Below are 17778 nucleotides of genomic sequence, written 5' to 3'. Positions count from 1 at the left end.
AAACATATATTGTTCCTGCAACTATGTGAAGTATTACTCCTTTGGCATACTTCTATGGCATTCTAAGCAATACAGAAATTCACAAATAAAATACGGTAGGATACTTTAATATAATCACCTGTAATGGAGGCTTTCTCTCCAGATCCTAGTGAAAAGGAATCTTTAAGATTTTCTTTAACAGATGATGATGGTATACTTGTTAACCGTGGATCCTATTTAAAGAAACTATGTAAGTTTAGTTCTCAAGATTTGTGGAGGGCAATAGCAGTATTAAGACTACTTCATAACTCTGAAATATGCATTATTAGTTTTCTACTGAAACACCATAGGGTTAAGTCAAAGGAGGTTATAATATACTTTACTTTCAAATTAAGAGCTATTTCAGTTCTTTAACTGAAACTTCTAAATCTTTTTTTACCAATTTTCAAAACTACTACTGCTCTAGAATCAAATCTCAGAAATACTTAAGTACTTGACATCTCTTCCTCTAAGTATATACTTTCTAAGAAAGCATAAAGATCATAGGTTAAAAACCCTTAGTTTGAAACAAATGCCACCTGGGAAGCCCAAAAACCAAGTAGCTACTTCCAAATACTTTATATTAGAAAGTACATAGATTTCATGCACTTTAGTTTTCCTCAAAATTACTATATCTGAAATAAAATAATTATACATGAAATGAAGTAATTATATTTGTGTTCCTATATTAAACATCTCTTTATAGGATAATACTCTAGTCTAAGGGTGATGATACTATAAGAAGTTTTATTTTTGTTGTATAAAATTTTTAATTTTTTTCCCATATATTTAATATCAAAAGCAATAGAGAGAAACCATCTGGGAAGATGGCAGAAGTACTAAAGCACAGGAGTCTACCCCAAGAGATGAAGCTTTACCCAAGGAGATTTGCAAGTTAGTAGCTTTTCTCCTGAGAAAATTTCCCCAACTGTGTAGCTCAAGTAGTAGTAGGCTGCAACCCTACCAGACTTGCTTGAGGAGTCAAGAGAATAGAGTTTAGGAATAGATGATCAGCCAATAAATTTGGAGAAGAGCTGCAGAGAGCAAGAACCCCAAAATATACATATAGAATCCACCTCAAACCCTTGGCTCAACTATGCATGGCATGGAGAGGACCTCAGAGGGCCCTGTAAAATTGTAGTAGCTAGAAAGTTAAAAAAAAAAAAAAAACCAACAGAAGTTTTAGTCAATGTCCATGGCAACAGAGACAGAGTTGGAAATTTGAGTCTGGCCATAAAATAAGTAGGACAGAACACATGTTCAGAGAAACATAATAGAATCCAAAATGTCTACAACTTATCATCCATAATATTCAGTATTCAATCAAAAAATTAAGTAACAGAAAATAATGACTTATACTATGAATACAAACAACAAAAACAGTCTATAGTAACCAACCCAGCGATGACCCAGATATTGCAATTGGCAAACAAGAACTTTAAAGTAGGTTTCATAAATACCTTCAAGCATTTAGGAGGAAAAATATATACACAGTGGTGGAACAGATGGGTATCTTGTTATTAGATACCGAAAATACAAAAAAAAAAAAAAGGAAATTTCAGAGTTGAAGAGTACTGAAATTTAAAAAAAAAAATTACTGGATAGACTTAACAGCAGATCAGATATGGTAGAAAGTAGCAGTGAACTCAAAGTCTCTGAAGACAGAAACTGAAGAAAACAAAGGGTAAAAAGACTGAAGAGACATGAACATGAGAGATCAGTGAGACATATTAGAAATTTCAGTGCACTAGAGTACAAACAAGAGAAAAGAAAATGAAACAGAAAAAAAAAATTCAACTTCCCATTTTCACAGAAAATATCAGCTTACAGATCCTGAAACCTCAACAAAACCCAAGCAAGATAAATATAAAGAAAAACTACACCTAGGTACCTTGTAGTCATATTGTAATTCAAAGAAAAAAGATGAAGTTTTGAAAAACAAGTCCTGAAAGCTGTCAGAAAAAAACCTCAAAAATATAATGAGTACAAGATCAATTTCTGCTGATTTTCTAACAGAAACCATAGAGTTCAGGAACAATGGAAACCTATAAAGAGCTGGAGGCAGCAGAAGAGAACTGTCAGCCAAGTGCATATTCAGCTAAGCCATCCTTCAAAAGCGAAGATGAAGTGAATTTTTTTAGATAAGTAAAGATTGAGCAAACCTGTCACTGGCAAATCTATATTACAAGAAAAATAAAAGTAAGTTCTTAAGATTGAAGGGAAATAACATTAGAAGGAATATGAATCTAAAGGAAGAAATGAGGATCCTTAGAAATGGTGTATAAGTCTAAGAAAACTACAAATGTTTATTCTAGTTTATTCTACTCTTTCAGTTCTTTAAAAGTCTAAGACTAAAAGTTTAAAATCATTCACCATAAAATAACCATTTGGTCAAAAAAGAGATCACAAGGAAAATTAGAAAACATATTTAAAGGAATGATAATGAAATGAAAGTGAAGTTGCTCAATTGTGTCTGACTCTTTGCAACCCCATGGACGGAGTAGCAGGATACTCCGTCCATGGGATTTTCTAGGCAACAGTACTGGAGTGGGTTGCCATTTCCTTCTCAAGGGCATCTTCCCAACTCAGGGACTGAACCCGGGTCTCCTGCATTACAGGCAGATGCTTTTATCATCTGAGCCACCAGGGAAGTCTGATAATGAAAATAAATGTCATCAAAAATGGGTGCTGTTAATCAAGCACTAGAGGAAAATTCATTGTTTTTAAAAGTTTTGATAGAAAGAATGAAAAGCTTAAAATGAAGATATACATTTTCTAACTTAAAGATAAGCAAATTAAACCCAAAGAAAATAAAAGAAAGAAATAATAAAGAATAAAAATCAGTGAAACTGGAAACAAACAATAGAGAAAACTAACAGTCAACATTGATTCTTAGAAAAGTTTTAACAAAACTGAGCAATGCCTATCAAAATTTAACAAAAAAGACAGAAAACACAAACTATACATTAGAGATGGAAGACAGAATATCATAATAATTTTATTGCCATCAAAAGCATAAGGGAATATCACAAACAACTTTATAAATACAGCATCTCAGAAAAAGTGGTCAAATTTCTAAACAGACAAAAATTACTAAACTGATGCAGTATCAAATCTGAATACCAAAGTATATATTCAAAAAAGGAAAAAAATCAAATTTAGTATCAAAGACCTCTCCACAAAGAAAATTCTAGGCCCATTTAATTTTGCTCGTGAAGTCTCCCAATTATGGGAAAAATGATATCAAATTTTGGTTTCATACTAAATTTTAGAAAACAAAGATTAAGAGACACTCCCTGATTCATATGATACCCATGCCTGACAATAACATTATAAGGAAAATATTATAGTCTGCCTCCATAAAGACACAGAAGTCTTAACAAAACATTAAGAAAATCTCACACTAAAATAAGCTACTATGATTGACCAGATTTTACCCCAGGAATACTGAGTTAATTTAACAGAAAAGTATAGATATATGTAATTATCATGACATTCCATCTTCCATCACTAATGGATTGCTCCAAAATCACTGCAGATGGTGACTGCAGCCATGAAATTAAAAGACACTTACTCCTTGGAAGGAAAGTTATGACCAATCTAGATAGCATATTGAAAAGCAGAGACATTACTTTGCCAACAAAGATCTGTCTAGTCAAGGCTATGGTTTTTCCAGTGGTCATGTATGGATGTGAGAGTTGGACTGTGAAGAAAGCTGAGCACCGAAGAATTGATGCTTTTGAACTGTGGTGCTGGAGAACTCTCGAGAGTCCCTTGGACTGCAAGGAGCTCCAACCAGTCCATTCTGAAGGAGATCAGCCCTGGGATTTCTTAGGAAGGAATGATGCTAAAGCTGAAACTCCAGTACTTTGGCCACCTCATGCGAAGAGTTGACTCATTGGAAAATACTCTGATGCTGGGAGGGACTGGGGGCAGGAGGAGAAGGGGACAACAGAGGATGAGATGGCTGGATGGCATCACTGACTTGATGGACGTGAGTCTGAGTGAACTCCGGGAGTTGGTGATGGACAGGGAGGCCTGGCGTGTGCGATTCACGGGGTTGCAAAGAGTCGGACACGAGTGAGCAACTGAACTAAACTGAACTGAAGTATAGGAAAAATAGCCCCAAAGGGAATAAGAATAATGAACATTGTTGTTATTAAGTGGTGGGATTATGAGTAGATATTTTTCAATTAAACTTTCGGTCATTATATAATGTTACTTTAAAAACTTTAGGAATACTTTTTTCTTTAATCAAGGGACATAACATGCATCACAAAGAGGATTTAGTTAGGCATCACTACCAGTCTGAATAATGTACCTCAAGATTCATGTCTATCCTGAATCTCAGATGGAATTAATTAAAATGAGGATATACTAGACTAAGGTGGACCCTAAGTCAAATGACTGGTGCCTTTTTTCAGAGGAAAGTGAGGGGCGACACAGAGACCAAGGGGAAAAGGCCATGTGATGATAGAGACAGGGATTAGAGTGATGTAGCTGACAGCCAAGGCCCACCAAAGATTTCTGAAAACCACCAGAAGCTGGAAGAAGCAAGGAAGGATTTCTCTCTAGAGCCTTCAGAGAGAATATGACCCTACCCACACTTTAATTTTGGACTTCTGACCCCCAGAACTGAAAAAACGTCTGTTGTTTTAAGTCTAATTTGTGGCACTTGTAACAGCTAGTGTGAACTACCATAACATCCACTCGGTCAGATGATCTTATTCAATATACAATAACTGTTTGGCTTCGATAAGCCCATCTCTTCTCCAGATTTTTATAACAAATTAGGACATAGCACACTGAAGTTAGAGAGGCTTATATCAAATTGCCAGCTTTACTGATAAAGCTAACCTACAGGACAAGAGTGGAGTAAGAAGCCTACTGTAATCACACTTCTGGTCTGAACTGGAGAGATCCATTCATTTAGCTGTGATGCAAAGGACTTCCTCTGTCTCCCTTTGTACCACCTCTCTTACTCACCTCTGAACCACAGAGGAGTCAGAAGAAAGAAGCTTAGCCAGGTACTGTTTAGTTTTCTCCAACCTGCTTAAGCAGATTGTGGAGCAAGAATTTTCTTCCCATACTTATCCCTTCTGAAATGTGAGGTTGAAGTTTCCTAGCCATAGTGAAATTTAAATACAGGAGAACAAGTGTTCTTCCCTAATGACAGCACACAGTAAACTCCTGATGAACTCCTGAAGGATCTTATCTACTCCCATTGCGGTATCCCGCAAAAGATAGGACACTGCTGTGAACACTCAATATGCATTTGTTGAGTGACTAAAACCAAATGACTAAAATGACACTGGCCGTAAATTATACAATTAAAATACGTGTAAATATATACTTGCAATTAAAGTGTTGCAAAGATTCAAAAGGACTGCACTGTTTTTTCATTTAACTTTCTCTGATATTGGATGCATCTTATAATGACTGGCATGTTATAGCTTAATTAGCAGTTTTTTTCCTTCTTAGCAGTACATGAAATAATTCTGCATCTTTGCTCTATCTTACAATGCAGTTTTAGACCCAATAGAACATATTTTAAGAATTAAAGTTCCGTGTTATTTGCTGAAGAAAACATGTAAAACACACACAAACACACACATGCATGTACACAAATATTCTCTTTCTCTTATAATCAGATGCAAAAACCTGAACTCAAAACACAATTCAGCAACAGTGCTAACCTCAGGATCAAGGTTTTCAGAGAATGCATTCTTCTCAGCTTCTGGCTGTCTGTCATTCAGCCTTGGGAGGAACGAAGGTGTGGAATGTGCCTCTAAATCTTCGTGTGGGACAGTTTCTCTATTGTCTCCTAGGCTATCTTTCTTCTCTCCATGGCTGTGCTTTTTCAACATGCTCCTGGGTCGAGGTAAAGGCTTAAATTGGCTGTCTGCTTCAAGGCTGCTGTTATTTTCTGCAGAAAAATACAATGCTTTCATACATTTAATACAGTAAAAAATACATATATTTTTAAGATGGTCATGGCTTCTCCTACACCCCATGTGCCACCAAACTTCCCTCCTGTTTCCAAGCACCTTGCCACTCTGTCCTGGAGAAGAAGCCCATACCCTTCTCTACAAGGAATTCCAGAAAGTAAAAATAGGTAATAGTTCACAATCAAAAAAAAAATTTTTTTAATGGGTGCCATTCTGAAAGTAACCAATATACTTCACTCTTGTGAGTAGTTAACTATTCTACTTTATCAACTCTCATAGCATTAACAATTTTTTACTCTGGGAGAGTGAGAGGGCAGGATGATTTGGGAGAATGGCATTGAAACATGTATAATATCATATAAGAAATTAATCGCCAGTCTAGGTTCGATGCAGGATACAGGATGCTTGGGACTGGTGCACTGGGATAACCCAGAGGGATGGTATGGGGAGGGAGGTGGGAGGGGGGTTCAAGAGTGGGAACTTATGTACACTCGTGGCGGATTCATGTTGATGTATGGCAAAACCAATACAGTATTGTAAAGTTAAAAAAATGAATTAAAAAAATAAAAATAAATTATAGATGACATTAAAAAAAACAATTTTTTAAAACAAACAGAACCATGTCTTGATTTCAGCCTTTATAAAATGAGGCAGTTCAGCCATCAAACCTTTACTGAGTGTCTGCCGCCAGGCCCTGTTCACATCACTCACATGAACAGATCTCAGAAAAAAGACACTGGCAATGGCCCTGTCCTAGGATTTTAGAGGTTGGGGAGGGAGATGACTGTAAACAAATAAAATTATAAGACAAAGGTAAGTGCTGTAACAAGTATGAAGATGATGCCGGTAACAGGGGTAGAAGAGCCAGTGTCCCTGGAAAAAGGAATGGAGAACTCGACAACTTGTGAGCTGCTGTTCTCTGAGTCCATAAAACCTCTCCAGCAGTTATTAAAATTTCTCAGTTACTATTTCCACTACTTTTAAGTTTAAAACAACAATCTAATGCTGGTATACTTCTAGCCCTCAAAACGTGATATACAGGTATTTTACATGAACTTTTCCCTAAATTTCACCTTTTATATATATACATTTCTCCACTGTCCTACCAATGTATTCTTCTGACAAAGCTGCAAAATTGAATACCTTTCTTTTTATTGGTAAGTGGGGTTATAAATCCTGCTAGAAGATTCTAGAGTCAGACCTAATTGGAACCACTATAAATGTTTAACTGCCAATTTTAGGTATGTCCTAAATTCTGGTCAAATGTCCAATTTAAAATCCAAGAGTTATCCTAGATTCCTCCCTCAAAATCCAAAGCGTCATGATATCCTATTGACTCTACCTCTAAATATCTCTCATTTATCCCACTTTCTGCAACCCCACTGTCAGTTCCTTATCCAGTCTTGCCTAGATTACTGCCTCAGCAATGTTTACAAAACACAAATCAGATCACACCACCCTCTCCACAAAATTCTTCAGTGGCTCCCCATCATCCAGTCCTGCAAGCTCACTGCCTCTGAACAATAGAAAAGGTTCCAGTCTCGTCCCTGGCAAGCTGTGCTGCCTCGTCCCTGGCACACTCCCTGGGTAATCTGTCCTGATACGCTGGGCTCGCTCTCCTTCTGCAGTTGGGCCACCTCTCTTGCCACCAAACTTTTACCCTCGTTCTTCCTTTGCCTAGGATGTCCACTTCTGGCTTCTCCTGACAAATGCTTGCTTGTCTTTGGAATCTCCATTTAAGCAGAATATCATATAAAGCGTGATAAAAGGTTTTGAGTCTTTTTTACTGTAATAACAACACTGAACAGGAGATCCATTCTCTTAAAAAAATTTTAATCGCAGAATACGGTATTATTACCTAAAGGCACAAAGCCATACAGCAGAACTCTAGAACTTGTTCATCTTGCTAACTGAAACTTTACACCTTTTGACTAGCAATTTCCTTTTCCCTCTCCCTCTAGCCACTCACAACTACCATTCTTACATTGAAATCTTAACCCCAAAAGTGATATATTAGGAAGTAAGACCTTTGGGAGGTGATTATGTCATAAAGGCAGACCTTCATGAATGGAATTAGTGCCCTAAAAATAATGTTCTAGAAAGTTCCCTTGCCCTTTCCACCATGTAAAGCTACAATGGGAAGCCTGCAACATGGAAAAGGACCCTAACCAACCCTATGAGCCCTGTGACCTCAGACTTTCGTCCTCCAGAACTGTGAGAAACAGATTTTTGTCGGTTATAATTCACCCAGTTTGAAGTTTCTGGTTGTGCTGTGCTGCTAAGCTACTTCAGTCAGATTTGACTCTTGATGAATCCATGGACTGTAGCCCACCAGGCTCCACAGTCCTTGGGATTTTCCTGGCAAGAATACTGGAATGGGTTGCCATTTCCTCCTCCAGGGATCCTCCCAACCCAGGGACTGAACCTGCATCTCCTGCATTGTCAGGTGGGTTCTTTACCACTAGCGGCATCCGGGAAGCCCCAGTAGTATTTGGGAAGTATTAGATTACAGCAGCCCAAATGAGTAAGACAGTATTGGAGGACTGGTACCACATCTCTAACGCTGCAGTCACAGTTACCAGCACAGTGCTTGTAACAGGGAGACATATCATACAAACAACAAATATGTGTGGATAAATAAAATGATCTGCCTATGAACAAACGCTGAATAATAAAGTGAATAGTAAAAGCATTTATAGCATGCTTAATTTATGCCAGATTGCTCTAAACCCTTCAGATACATAAACTCATTTAATTGCCTCAAACCCCTTGCAGTGGTTCAACTATTGGCCCCTTTTACAGATAAATAAAATGAGGAACAAAGAGCTCATGTGCCTATGGTATTAAACTCTAGTTTGTGGAATTAAAGCAGGAGCACCCTGGCTCCAATGCTAATGGAGTCAAGGTGTTCCTGCTTTAAAGTTAAAACAAAGACAGCATACCTTGTAAAAATTACTTTCTACAATCACCATCAATGTGACCATTACCTGATAAAGTGAAAGAGTTTGATTATTGTACTTTTTACAGCAGAAAATTTAAGTCTGAATTTGGCAATAAGAAGTTCATGATCTGAGCCACAGTCAGCTCCCGGTCTTGTTTTTGCTGATTGTATAGAGCTTCTCCATCTTTGGCTGCAAAGAATATAATCAGTTCGGTTTGGGTATCGACCATCTGGTGATGTCCATGTATAGAGTCTTCTCTTGGAAGAGGGTGTTTGCTATGACCAGTGTGTTCTCTTGGCAAAACTCTATTAGCCCTTGCCCTGCTTCATTTTGTACTCCAAAGGCAAATTTGCCCATTAATCCAGTTAGCTCTTGACTTCCTACTTTTGCATTCCAGTCCCCTATAATGAAGAGGACATCTTTTTTGGGTGTTAGTTCTAAAAGGTCTTCTAGGTCTTCATAGAACCATTCAACTTCAGCTTCTTCAGCATTACTGTTTGGGGCACAGACTTGGATTACTGAGATATTGAATGGTTTGCCTTGGAAATGAACAGAGATCATTCTGTCATTTTTGAGGCTGCATCCAAGTACTACATTTTGGACTCTTTAGTTGACTATGATGGCTACTTCATTTCTTCTAAGGGATTCTTGCCCACAGTAGTAGATATAATGGTCATTTAAATTAAATTTGCTCAATCCAGTTCATTTTAGTTCACTGATTCCTAAAATGTCAGTGTTCACTCTTGCCATCTCCTGTTTGACCACTTCAAATTTGCCTTGATTCGTGGACTGAACATTTCAGGTTCCTATGCAATATTGCTCTTTACAACATTGGACTTTACTTCCATCACCCATCATATCCACCACTGGGTGTTGTTTTCATTTTGACTCCGTCTCTTCATTCTTTCTGGAGTTATTTCTCCACTGATCTCCAGTAGCATACTGGGCACCTACCAACCTGGGGAGTTCATCTTTCAGTGTTCTATCGTTTTGCCTTTTCATACTGTTCATGGGGTTCTCAAGGCAAGAATAGTGAAGTGATTTGCCATTCCCCTCTCCAGTGGACCACATTTGGTCAGAACTCTCCACCATGACCTGTCTATCTTGGTTGCCCCTACAAGGCATAGCTCATAGTTTCATTGAGCTAGACAGGCTGTGGTTCATGTGATCAGTTTGGTTAGTTTTCTGTTACTGTGGTTTTCATTCTGTCTTCTGATGAAGAAATATAAGAGGCTTGTGGAAGCTTCCTGATGGGAGAGACTGACTGAGGGGGGAACTGGGTCTTGTCGGGAGCTGGTGATCAACAGGGAAGCCTGGCATGCTGCAGTCCATGGGGTGGCAAACAGTTGGACACGACTAAGTGACTGAACTGAACAGTAGACAAGCGAGAACAAAGGAAACTTTCAGGTTCTAATATTTTTATAAAGCATTAAATGATATTCAGCAATATCTCATGATATTAAAAATATTAAGTTCCAAACATGATAAAGAAAAATTCTAAAAATTTAGATAGAGCTAAACTTGTAAACCATATTTCTTCTTTAATGAATAAATTATTCATTTATATATTTCTTCTTTAATGAATAAATTATTCATTTATATATTCAAATATTTAAAGAATTCCACATGCCAGGCACTAACCAGCAGACTCAACTTTTTCCTTCAACTTGAATAACCTTGGAATAGTGATTTCAAATATTTTATACCAAAATTCCACTTCCAGAAGCATTAAGTTTTCAGAAAGAAAAAAAAAGTCTATACATTATCAAAATGTCTTGTTTCATTATCAAATGTAAATGATTACCTATTTCAGTAATTACTTTTATACTACATATACTGAAATGCAAATGGTTAATGATTGTTCAAAAATTCAGTATTGCACATTCATAATCCTGGGGCCATCTTGTGGTCAAAGTACAGTATTTCTCTATTCATTTTAATTTGTCACAGGTTTTAAAAAAGGTATTAAAATAGATGGATTATTGCTGATTATGTACCATAAAGTTTTAATTATATACTTATATCTATATCCAACTAAGTTTTAGCTTTTATAGTATGCTCACAGTTTCTTATTACCTAATGAAAAGCTTTTCAGAATCAGGACAAATAGGATAAACATAATCTATAAAAATAGTTTTTTAAATTCAACTTGGACTAGGGAATACTACATACTCTATCTTTCATAAAGATTCACTGTGCATATGTCTTTACTAATGGTTCCAAGAAGTTCTCTCATGAAGAAATCGGTTTAAAATTTCTATAACTGTGTTTTCCCCTTAATACAATGAACAAACTGTGGAAAATACTGGGGGAAATGGTGATGTATTGGATTATTCACTATTTGATTATGTTTCCCTTCTCTCCATTTTTTATTTTACTCAGCACACTGGTAAGGTACATTTTAGCAAGTAAATTCTGTTTCATTAGACCTTGTGCTTACACTTTTGTAGACGTTTATACTTTAGTGTGATGAGTGTGTGCTGTCATGTCTGACTCTTTGCAACCTCATGGGACTATAGCCCGCCTGCCAGGCTCCTCTGTCCATGGAACTTTCCAGGCAAGATACTGGAGTCCTCCTCCCGGAGGATCTCTCCAACCCAGGGATCAAACCCACTTCTCCTGCATCTCCTGCATTAGCAGGTGGATTCTTTACCACTGTGCCACCTGGGTACATTCTTCAAACAATTCTGTAGGAAGGGAAAGCATGACTCCTCTCCCTCCTTATGAAGACAGTAAGGCTTACCCTATTGCTAAGGTCATACATAATTAACATATAGTGGCTTTCTCCCTAGTATCATTGCTGAGTCATATCTTCTCATTTGAAAGTGGATAGGATTGTCAGGGGTGGAAAAAGGAGTGGGTCCCTAATACATATCTGAAATAAAGCTTTGCCTGAGGTTATCAGTGCTATCTAATATATAAAGTATGAAAAGTATTTCATACCAGTATTGTATTTAATGATGATATAAAGGAAAGAGGTTTTTGTGAAGGTTAGTATCAACTCCGATTGTTTTCCATAAAATAGAAAAAGACTGGAAGACCCCAAATCCTTCACCTTCTATGCTGTTGTCCCTGCATGGTAGCCCAGGGAATCTCACGGCAGATGGTGCCTGCTTCACTCCATCCCTGCTCCACTATGCCCAGGGCTCAGTAGAATTGTGGAGAAACTACTGTAATGGTCACACCAGGAACTTCCCCACAGAAAACTGAGTTTTAGTGGATTTTCCTGGGGAACAGAGAAACCAAATGGAGATTCTCTTAAGGAAAGTCTGGAGGCTTAAATGATAAGAGTAACAACACCTCTCTCCCCCACCCCCATTTCAAATATACAAATGTCACATAGATATTCTGGCAAATGGCTGTATGGAAATGATTCTTTAGGACTAGCCCCAATGCTGCTCTCTAACCCTAATGTCTGGAGTGTGAGATGCATTAGAAAGGATTCCATTGTAGTTACACTGCTAAAAGCAAAATTGGAGCTCATATGTCTAAGTGAGGCTCGATGTGGACGCTCAAAGTTCTTCCACCTCCTGCATTCATTCAGTCTTGCATCTCTGCTGGTGCCTGGTAAGAAGCCAAAGAACTTTCAGTCATCCACATCCAGCCTCGCTAAGGCCTATAAGCTCCAATTTCGTTTTTAGCAATGTTAACTACAATGGAATCTTTTCTAATCAATCTCACACTCCAGACATTAGGGTTAGAGCAGCACTGGGGCAGTCATTTGCCAGAATATTTGTTTGACATTTGTATATTTGAAATGCAGGTTGGAGGACAGGAGGGAGAGGTGTTATTGCTCTTACTATTTAAGCCTCCAGACTTTCCTTAAAATTACAGCTTTCCTCTATGGTTCTGGGTTTCCCAGGTCCCACTAGCGGTAAAGAACCTGCCTGCCAATACAGGAGACATAAGAGACGTGGGTTCGATCCCTGGGTTGGGAAGATCTCCTGGAGGACGGCATGGCAACCCACCCAGTATTCTTGCCTGGAGAGTCACATGGACAGAGAAGCCTGGTGGGCTACAGTCCACAGGGTCATAAAAGTAGGAGACAACTGAAGTGACTTACTACACACACACGCACCCAACCTCTACACAGCCAGATCTCCAATATATGAGCTTCCTTGGTGGTTCACACAATAAAGAATCTGCCTGTAATGCAGGAGACCTGGTTTCAATCCCTGGGTTAGGAAGATCCCTTAGAGAAGGGACTGGCAACCCGCTCCAGTGTTCTTGCCCTGAGAATTCCATGGACAGAGGAGCTGGGCAGGCAACAGTCCATGGGGTCACAAAGAGTCAGACAGGACTGAGAGACAAACATTTTCACTTTCATTTTCTATAACTTTTATTATTATTTCTATTATTTTTATTTATATCTGTAAAATTAAAAAGTTGTCTTTTTTCTTAAATATTTATTAGCCCCTATGTAAAAATATTTTGTAATTATCTTAAATTTTCAAGAAATGCAATTACAGTAACCTAACAAATTACCTGAAGAAGTACTTTTGATCCACTCTAGCATTCTTGCCTGTAAAATCCCATGGACACAGGAGCCTGGCGGGCTATAGTCCATAGGATTGCAAAGAGTCCAATACAACTTAGCGACTAAACCAAACCAAACCAACAAATTACCTGAAGATGTACTTTTGATTGGAAGAATTCTAGGTTTAGTTTCCATTTTAATTTTCTCTTTTTCAACTTCCTGTTGTTTACTTTGAGATTCAGGTAAGGGATTTACAATCATGCCTTCACCATTATCAAGTGCAATGTCATCGTTTTTGATAGAGACTACTGGCTCATGTTTCCTCACATCATTGCTTGATTTCTTGGTTTTCAAAAAAGACAGTTTGGGAGAATTGTTTTCTTCATCATCTGATATGTGAAAATTATTCATTTTTTTCTTAACTGAATTTTCATCTACTGAGGTGTCAGAAAAATCACCTAAAGAAACTGAAAAATAGAAGAGAAAAATATTTTCAATAGTACATTTTAAAGCTTTAAAGGTTACACCAATCAAAAACATTACCTTAAAGACTAGATATGAATTTACAACTGTGAATAGATTTGGAACCCTAAGAAAACTCCTAACTTGGGCAGTCTAAAAATTAAAAATTTCAGTTTCATTTATTTAAAACATACTTACTGAGTATGAATAGTGTATCAACTCAAGCACTGTGCTTGCTCCGAGAGAAGTCATTCAAAGGTTCTTCAAAACAACAGTCACAGACATTTAGATTTTGGACTGTAAAACTTTTTTTTTTTTTTTTCCCCAAAAACTTCATCATATAAAATCAAGAATATTTGTAAATGGAAGAAGTAGCTAACAATGTTTTTCCATTAAAATTTTGGAAATGCTATTCCATCCATACCAGAGTATTAGATTTTATTTTGAGAAGAATAATAAAGAATGCTCACTTAACTATACAGTAATGATTTAACTATTGTTCTGGTACCTTTTCCAGAGAACACCGAGAGTTATTCACTGAATATCAAAGAATAAAACACTGAATTTCAAGTTCAGAATTTTGCATGTTTATCTTGAAATGTGAAATGTTAATATCTTACATAACCAAAGAAACCAAATTAATCATACAGTACTGATATACTGGCTTTTTAAAACTGATTCCCTTTCACAGGCAAAACACCTTGATATAGAAAAAGCATTATAAAAGTGATTCTGATGTACCCAAAGTTCAATTTTATGGTCCCTAATTTTTACCTCACTGTAGGTCTCATAGGGTTGGCCTTAAAGATGAACTCATCATCTCCAGTATAATTTACCACCGACAAGCAAATCTGCTATCAGTTAATTTTCAGTTTTCTATACACATTCAGAAAAAGAACAAGGACAATCATACAACTTCTTGAAAATTAAGAGTGACTTTATTCATTAAAAAGCTGGAGACCTAAAACCAGTGAATTCACTGGTATTATTTTAGAATGGTGATTTTTGTTTTGTTTTGTCTTCAGATTTGGGCTATACATAATTAAGGAAGCAAAAAGAAGACATTTCTTTTCTCATGTTCTCACATACCAGTCTCATCACTGTCAAAGTCATCTGAGTATTCAGAACTTCTTTGTCTGGCTGAGCGAGCTGTAATTGCTTTTATTAGCTCATCCTGAAATGAGATAATTAAAATTAGTCTCCACCCAAATGTGTACTCTCATATGTAGAACTAATTATTTAAACAAATGATGCTTGATTAATAACTGCTTTAAAACTCAGATTTCATTCATCTAACAAATATTTACTGAAACCCTACTTTATGCCATGCACACAAACTCTAAGAGGCAACAAAGACCATCGCAGACGACCGCTTTTTTCATGGAACTTACAGTTAAACAAGACAGACAACACCAAGAAAATTAATTGAGGGACTCTATCTGGACCAGGTTCATTATAAACTGATATTTTGGAAGAAACTGGTATTCTTTATGATCTTTTGTTTCAGCATATTGCTATTAACAGATGTAATCAATACCATAAATTGAGACGTTCAGTTCAAAATTGTAGCAACTGGACAGAGAAAACTTATATGTCATTATGTTAAACCAGAAAAAAAAATTAACAATCTTTATATGAAAATGGCAATTAGAAGCTGCTATTTAACTTTCACAGCGAATTTAACTTTTAATATAGTAAGAACCTAGTATTTAGTTTAGTAGTCTTAAAGCCACACAGAAGAGCTGGTAATACTAGAGCCTAAATACAATCATCTGCAAAGTCTCAAAAGAAACATAGGATTTACTCATGCTCTATATAGGACTGCTCTAGGATTATTTTCAAGTCCAATATTCCTAATACAGGAATTACCTTGTAAAATCATTCAAAATAAAAATACTTTACCTGGAAAGTAGTTCTTTTGGTGACTTTTGGACTCTTTGTATATGCCAAAGTTGTGCTAAAAACTTCATCAGACATAGTGTGTTTTAATTCTTGACCTTTATAAAGTGGCTAACAAATGATAGGAATAATTCAACCTCTGATGTTGGCTGAAACACACAAAAAACAAGTCATACATTTTTGTATGCTTGAGAATTTGTATTATTACATTTAATGCTTCCTTGACCACCATAAAGTGAAGTTGCTCAGTCGTGTCCGACTCTTTGCCACCCCATGGACTGTAGCCTACCATGCTCCTCCGTCCATGGGATTTTCCAGGCAAGAGAACTGGAGTGGGTTGCCATCTGACCATCAGAAATGCCAAACAAAAACAAGAAAAGCATCATTGAGCTGCATGTTCACTTCAACAGAGTTCTTGAAAATGAATAGCAAATTCTAACAACAAACTGGTTTTCAAAGAGAAAAGAAAATTCAAACAAGTTATCTTAAAGTAGTTTTACAATTATTTTATTATTCTGAATAAGTTTTACAATTATTGCACTCACTTGAATAATGAGCGCAATGGCTTGTTGCCAATTAAAACAGAAACTTTTCTACCTCTCTTCCATTCAAGAGTATAATATTGCCTACAAAAGAGGCAATACTTATTTAAAAGTCTTTAAAAGGCTACTTTTATTTTAAAAATGAAAAGTCTACTTTTATTTAAAAGCTATACTTATTTAAAAGAAGACTACTGTCAGCATAAAGGATCATCTAAGAACATCATCATTTAAAAAAATTTTTTTTTCACTCTACCCTTTCACAAAAATGTTAACACAATTAGATAAAACAAAATGAAGCTTTACAAAATCAGTGTCAAATGGTCCCGTGAAGGTTTCCAGTTGCTCCAGGAAGAGACTGCCGGGCCGTCTCGCTGCCCTCCGCAGCGCGCGGGGACTGCTCTGGCCCTACAAGGTGGCGCCCTGTGCCTAACCGCTCGGCCCATCGCGGCCGACCCAGCAGCCGCCACTAGCCAGGCCAATGCACAGCAGAGCGCGGCTCTGGCCCCAGTTCTCCGCGACCCGCAAGTCCCGCCTTCTGTACTCACCTGACTTTGCTGCGGAGGGCAGCCCGCGACCCGAGAACCCAGCGGCTGGCCCCTCTACCCGGCCTGCACCTGGCTGCTTTCAGAGACCTGGCTTCTTAGGAAGCGTGGAGGCGGGACTAAGAACGGAGGTGGGGGGCGGTTGCTAGGATACAAGATCTCTGGGAGGAAGTGACTTCTCCCGCCCCGGCCTCGGGTACCTAACACCGCCTTGCAGCCCTACGTGTCACTGAGGCGACCGCCCAGAGGAAGGAAATGACGTCAGCCCTCTGGGTCTGGGGAGAAGGGTGTTTTACCTGTCGCCTGTGTTTCAGTCGTTACCCAGGAGACGGGACCCGTCCGGCGGCCTGAGAGTTGGCGCCTGCGCACTGAGAGTTGGCGCCTGCCAGCAGCGTGAGGGGCTTCATCAGCGCAAAGCATATCCGTTGTTTTGCCAAGGTTGTCACAGATATGAAGTTCTGTGAATCGGAGTAGTGTACTGACGGACTAATGCACTGACAGATGGGACAGAAAGGCAAGATAATGACTCTTGCAGGCTCAGGAGTCAAAGGGCACATTTGAATCCTGGCGCACCTCTCTGTCCATGTGATGTCCTGCAAGTTAAGGTCTGTATACCCTAGTTTCCTCTTCTGTATTTAAAAAAAAAAAAGAGGCTATAATATTAATAGTAACCTTAATAGCCATAAAGAAAGCTGAGCGCCAAAGAATTAATGCTTTTGAACTGTGGTGTTGGAGAAGACTTTTGAGAGTCCCTTGAACTGCAAGGAGATCCAGCCAGTCCATCCTAAAGGAAATCGGTCCTGAATATTCATTTGAAGGAATGATGTCGAAGCTGAAGCTCCAATACTTTGGCCATCCGACGCGAATAACTGACTCCTTGGAAAAGACCTTGATGCTGGGAAAGATTGAGGGCAGGCGGAGAAGGGGACGACAGAGGATGAGATGGTT

At 37.9% G+C, this 17778-nt stretch overlaps 1 protein-coding gene across 1 annotated transcript in view; it reads right to left on the bottom strand.

Annotated features, from left to right (window-relative positions):
• Window positions 1-16885, bottom strand: part of MAP9 (microtubule associated protein 9) — a 44449-nt gene extending 27564 nt beyond the window's left edge. Inside the window, exons 1-6 of the mRNA XM_052655033.1 lie at window positions 16834-16885; window positions 15750-15895; window positions 14937-15021; window positions 13535-13852; window positions 5715-5944; window positions 119-212 (exon numbers count right to left, since the gene is read on the bottom strand). Coding sequence (XP_052510993.1) covers window positions 119-212; window positions 5715-5944; window positions 13535-13852; window positions 14937-15021; window positions 15750-15824 — 802 coding nt within the window. The 5' untranslated portion in view covers window positions 15825-15895; window positions 16834-16885. The remainder of the gene's footprint in view (window positions 1-118; window positions 213-5714; window positions 5945-13534; window positions 13853-14936; window positions 15022-15749; window positions 15896-16833) is intronic.
• Between the last annotated feature and the right edge of the window lie 893 nt (window positions 16886-17778).

The sequence above is a fragment of the Budorcas taxicolor genome, chromosome 17, assembly GCF_023091745.1.
Source record: "Budorcas taxicolor isolate Tak-1 chromosome 17, Takin1.1, whole genome shotgun sequence".
NCBI lineage: Eukaryota > Metazoa > Chordata > Mammalia > Artiodactyla > Bovidae > Budorcas > Budorcas taxicolor.
This window is presented reverse-complemented; position numbering and strand designations above follow the sequence as displayed.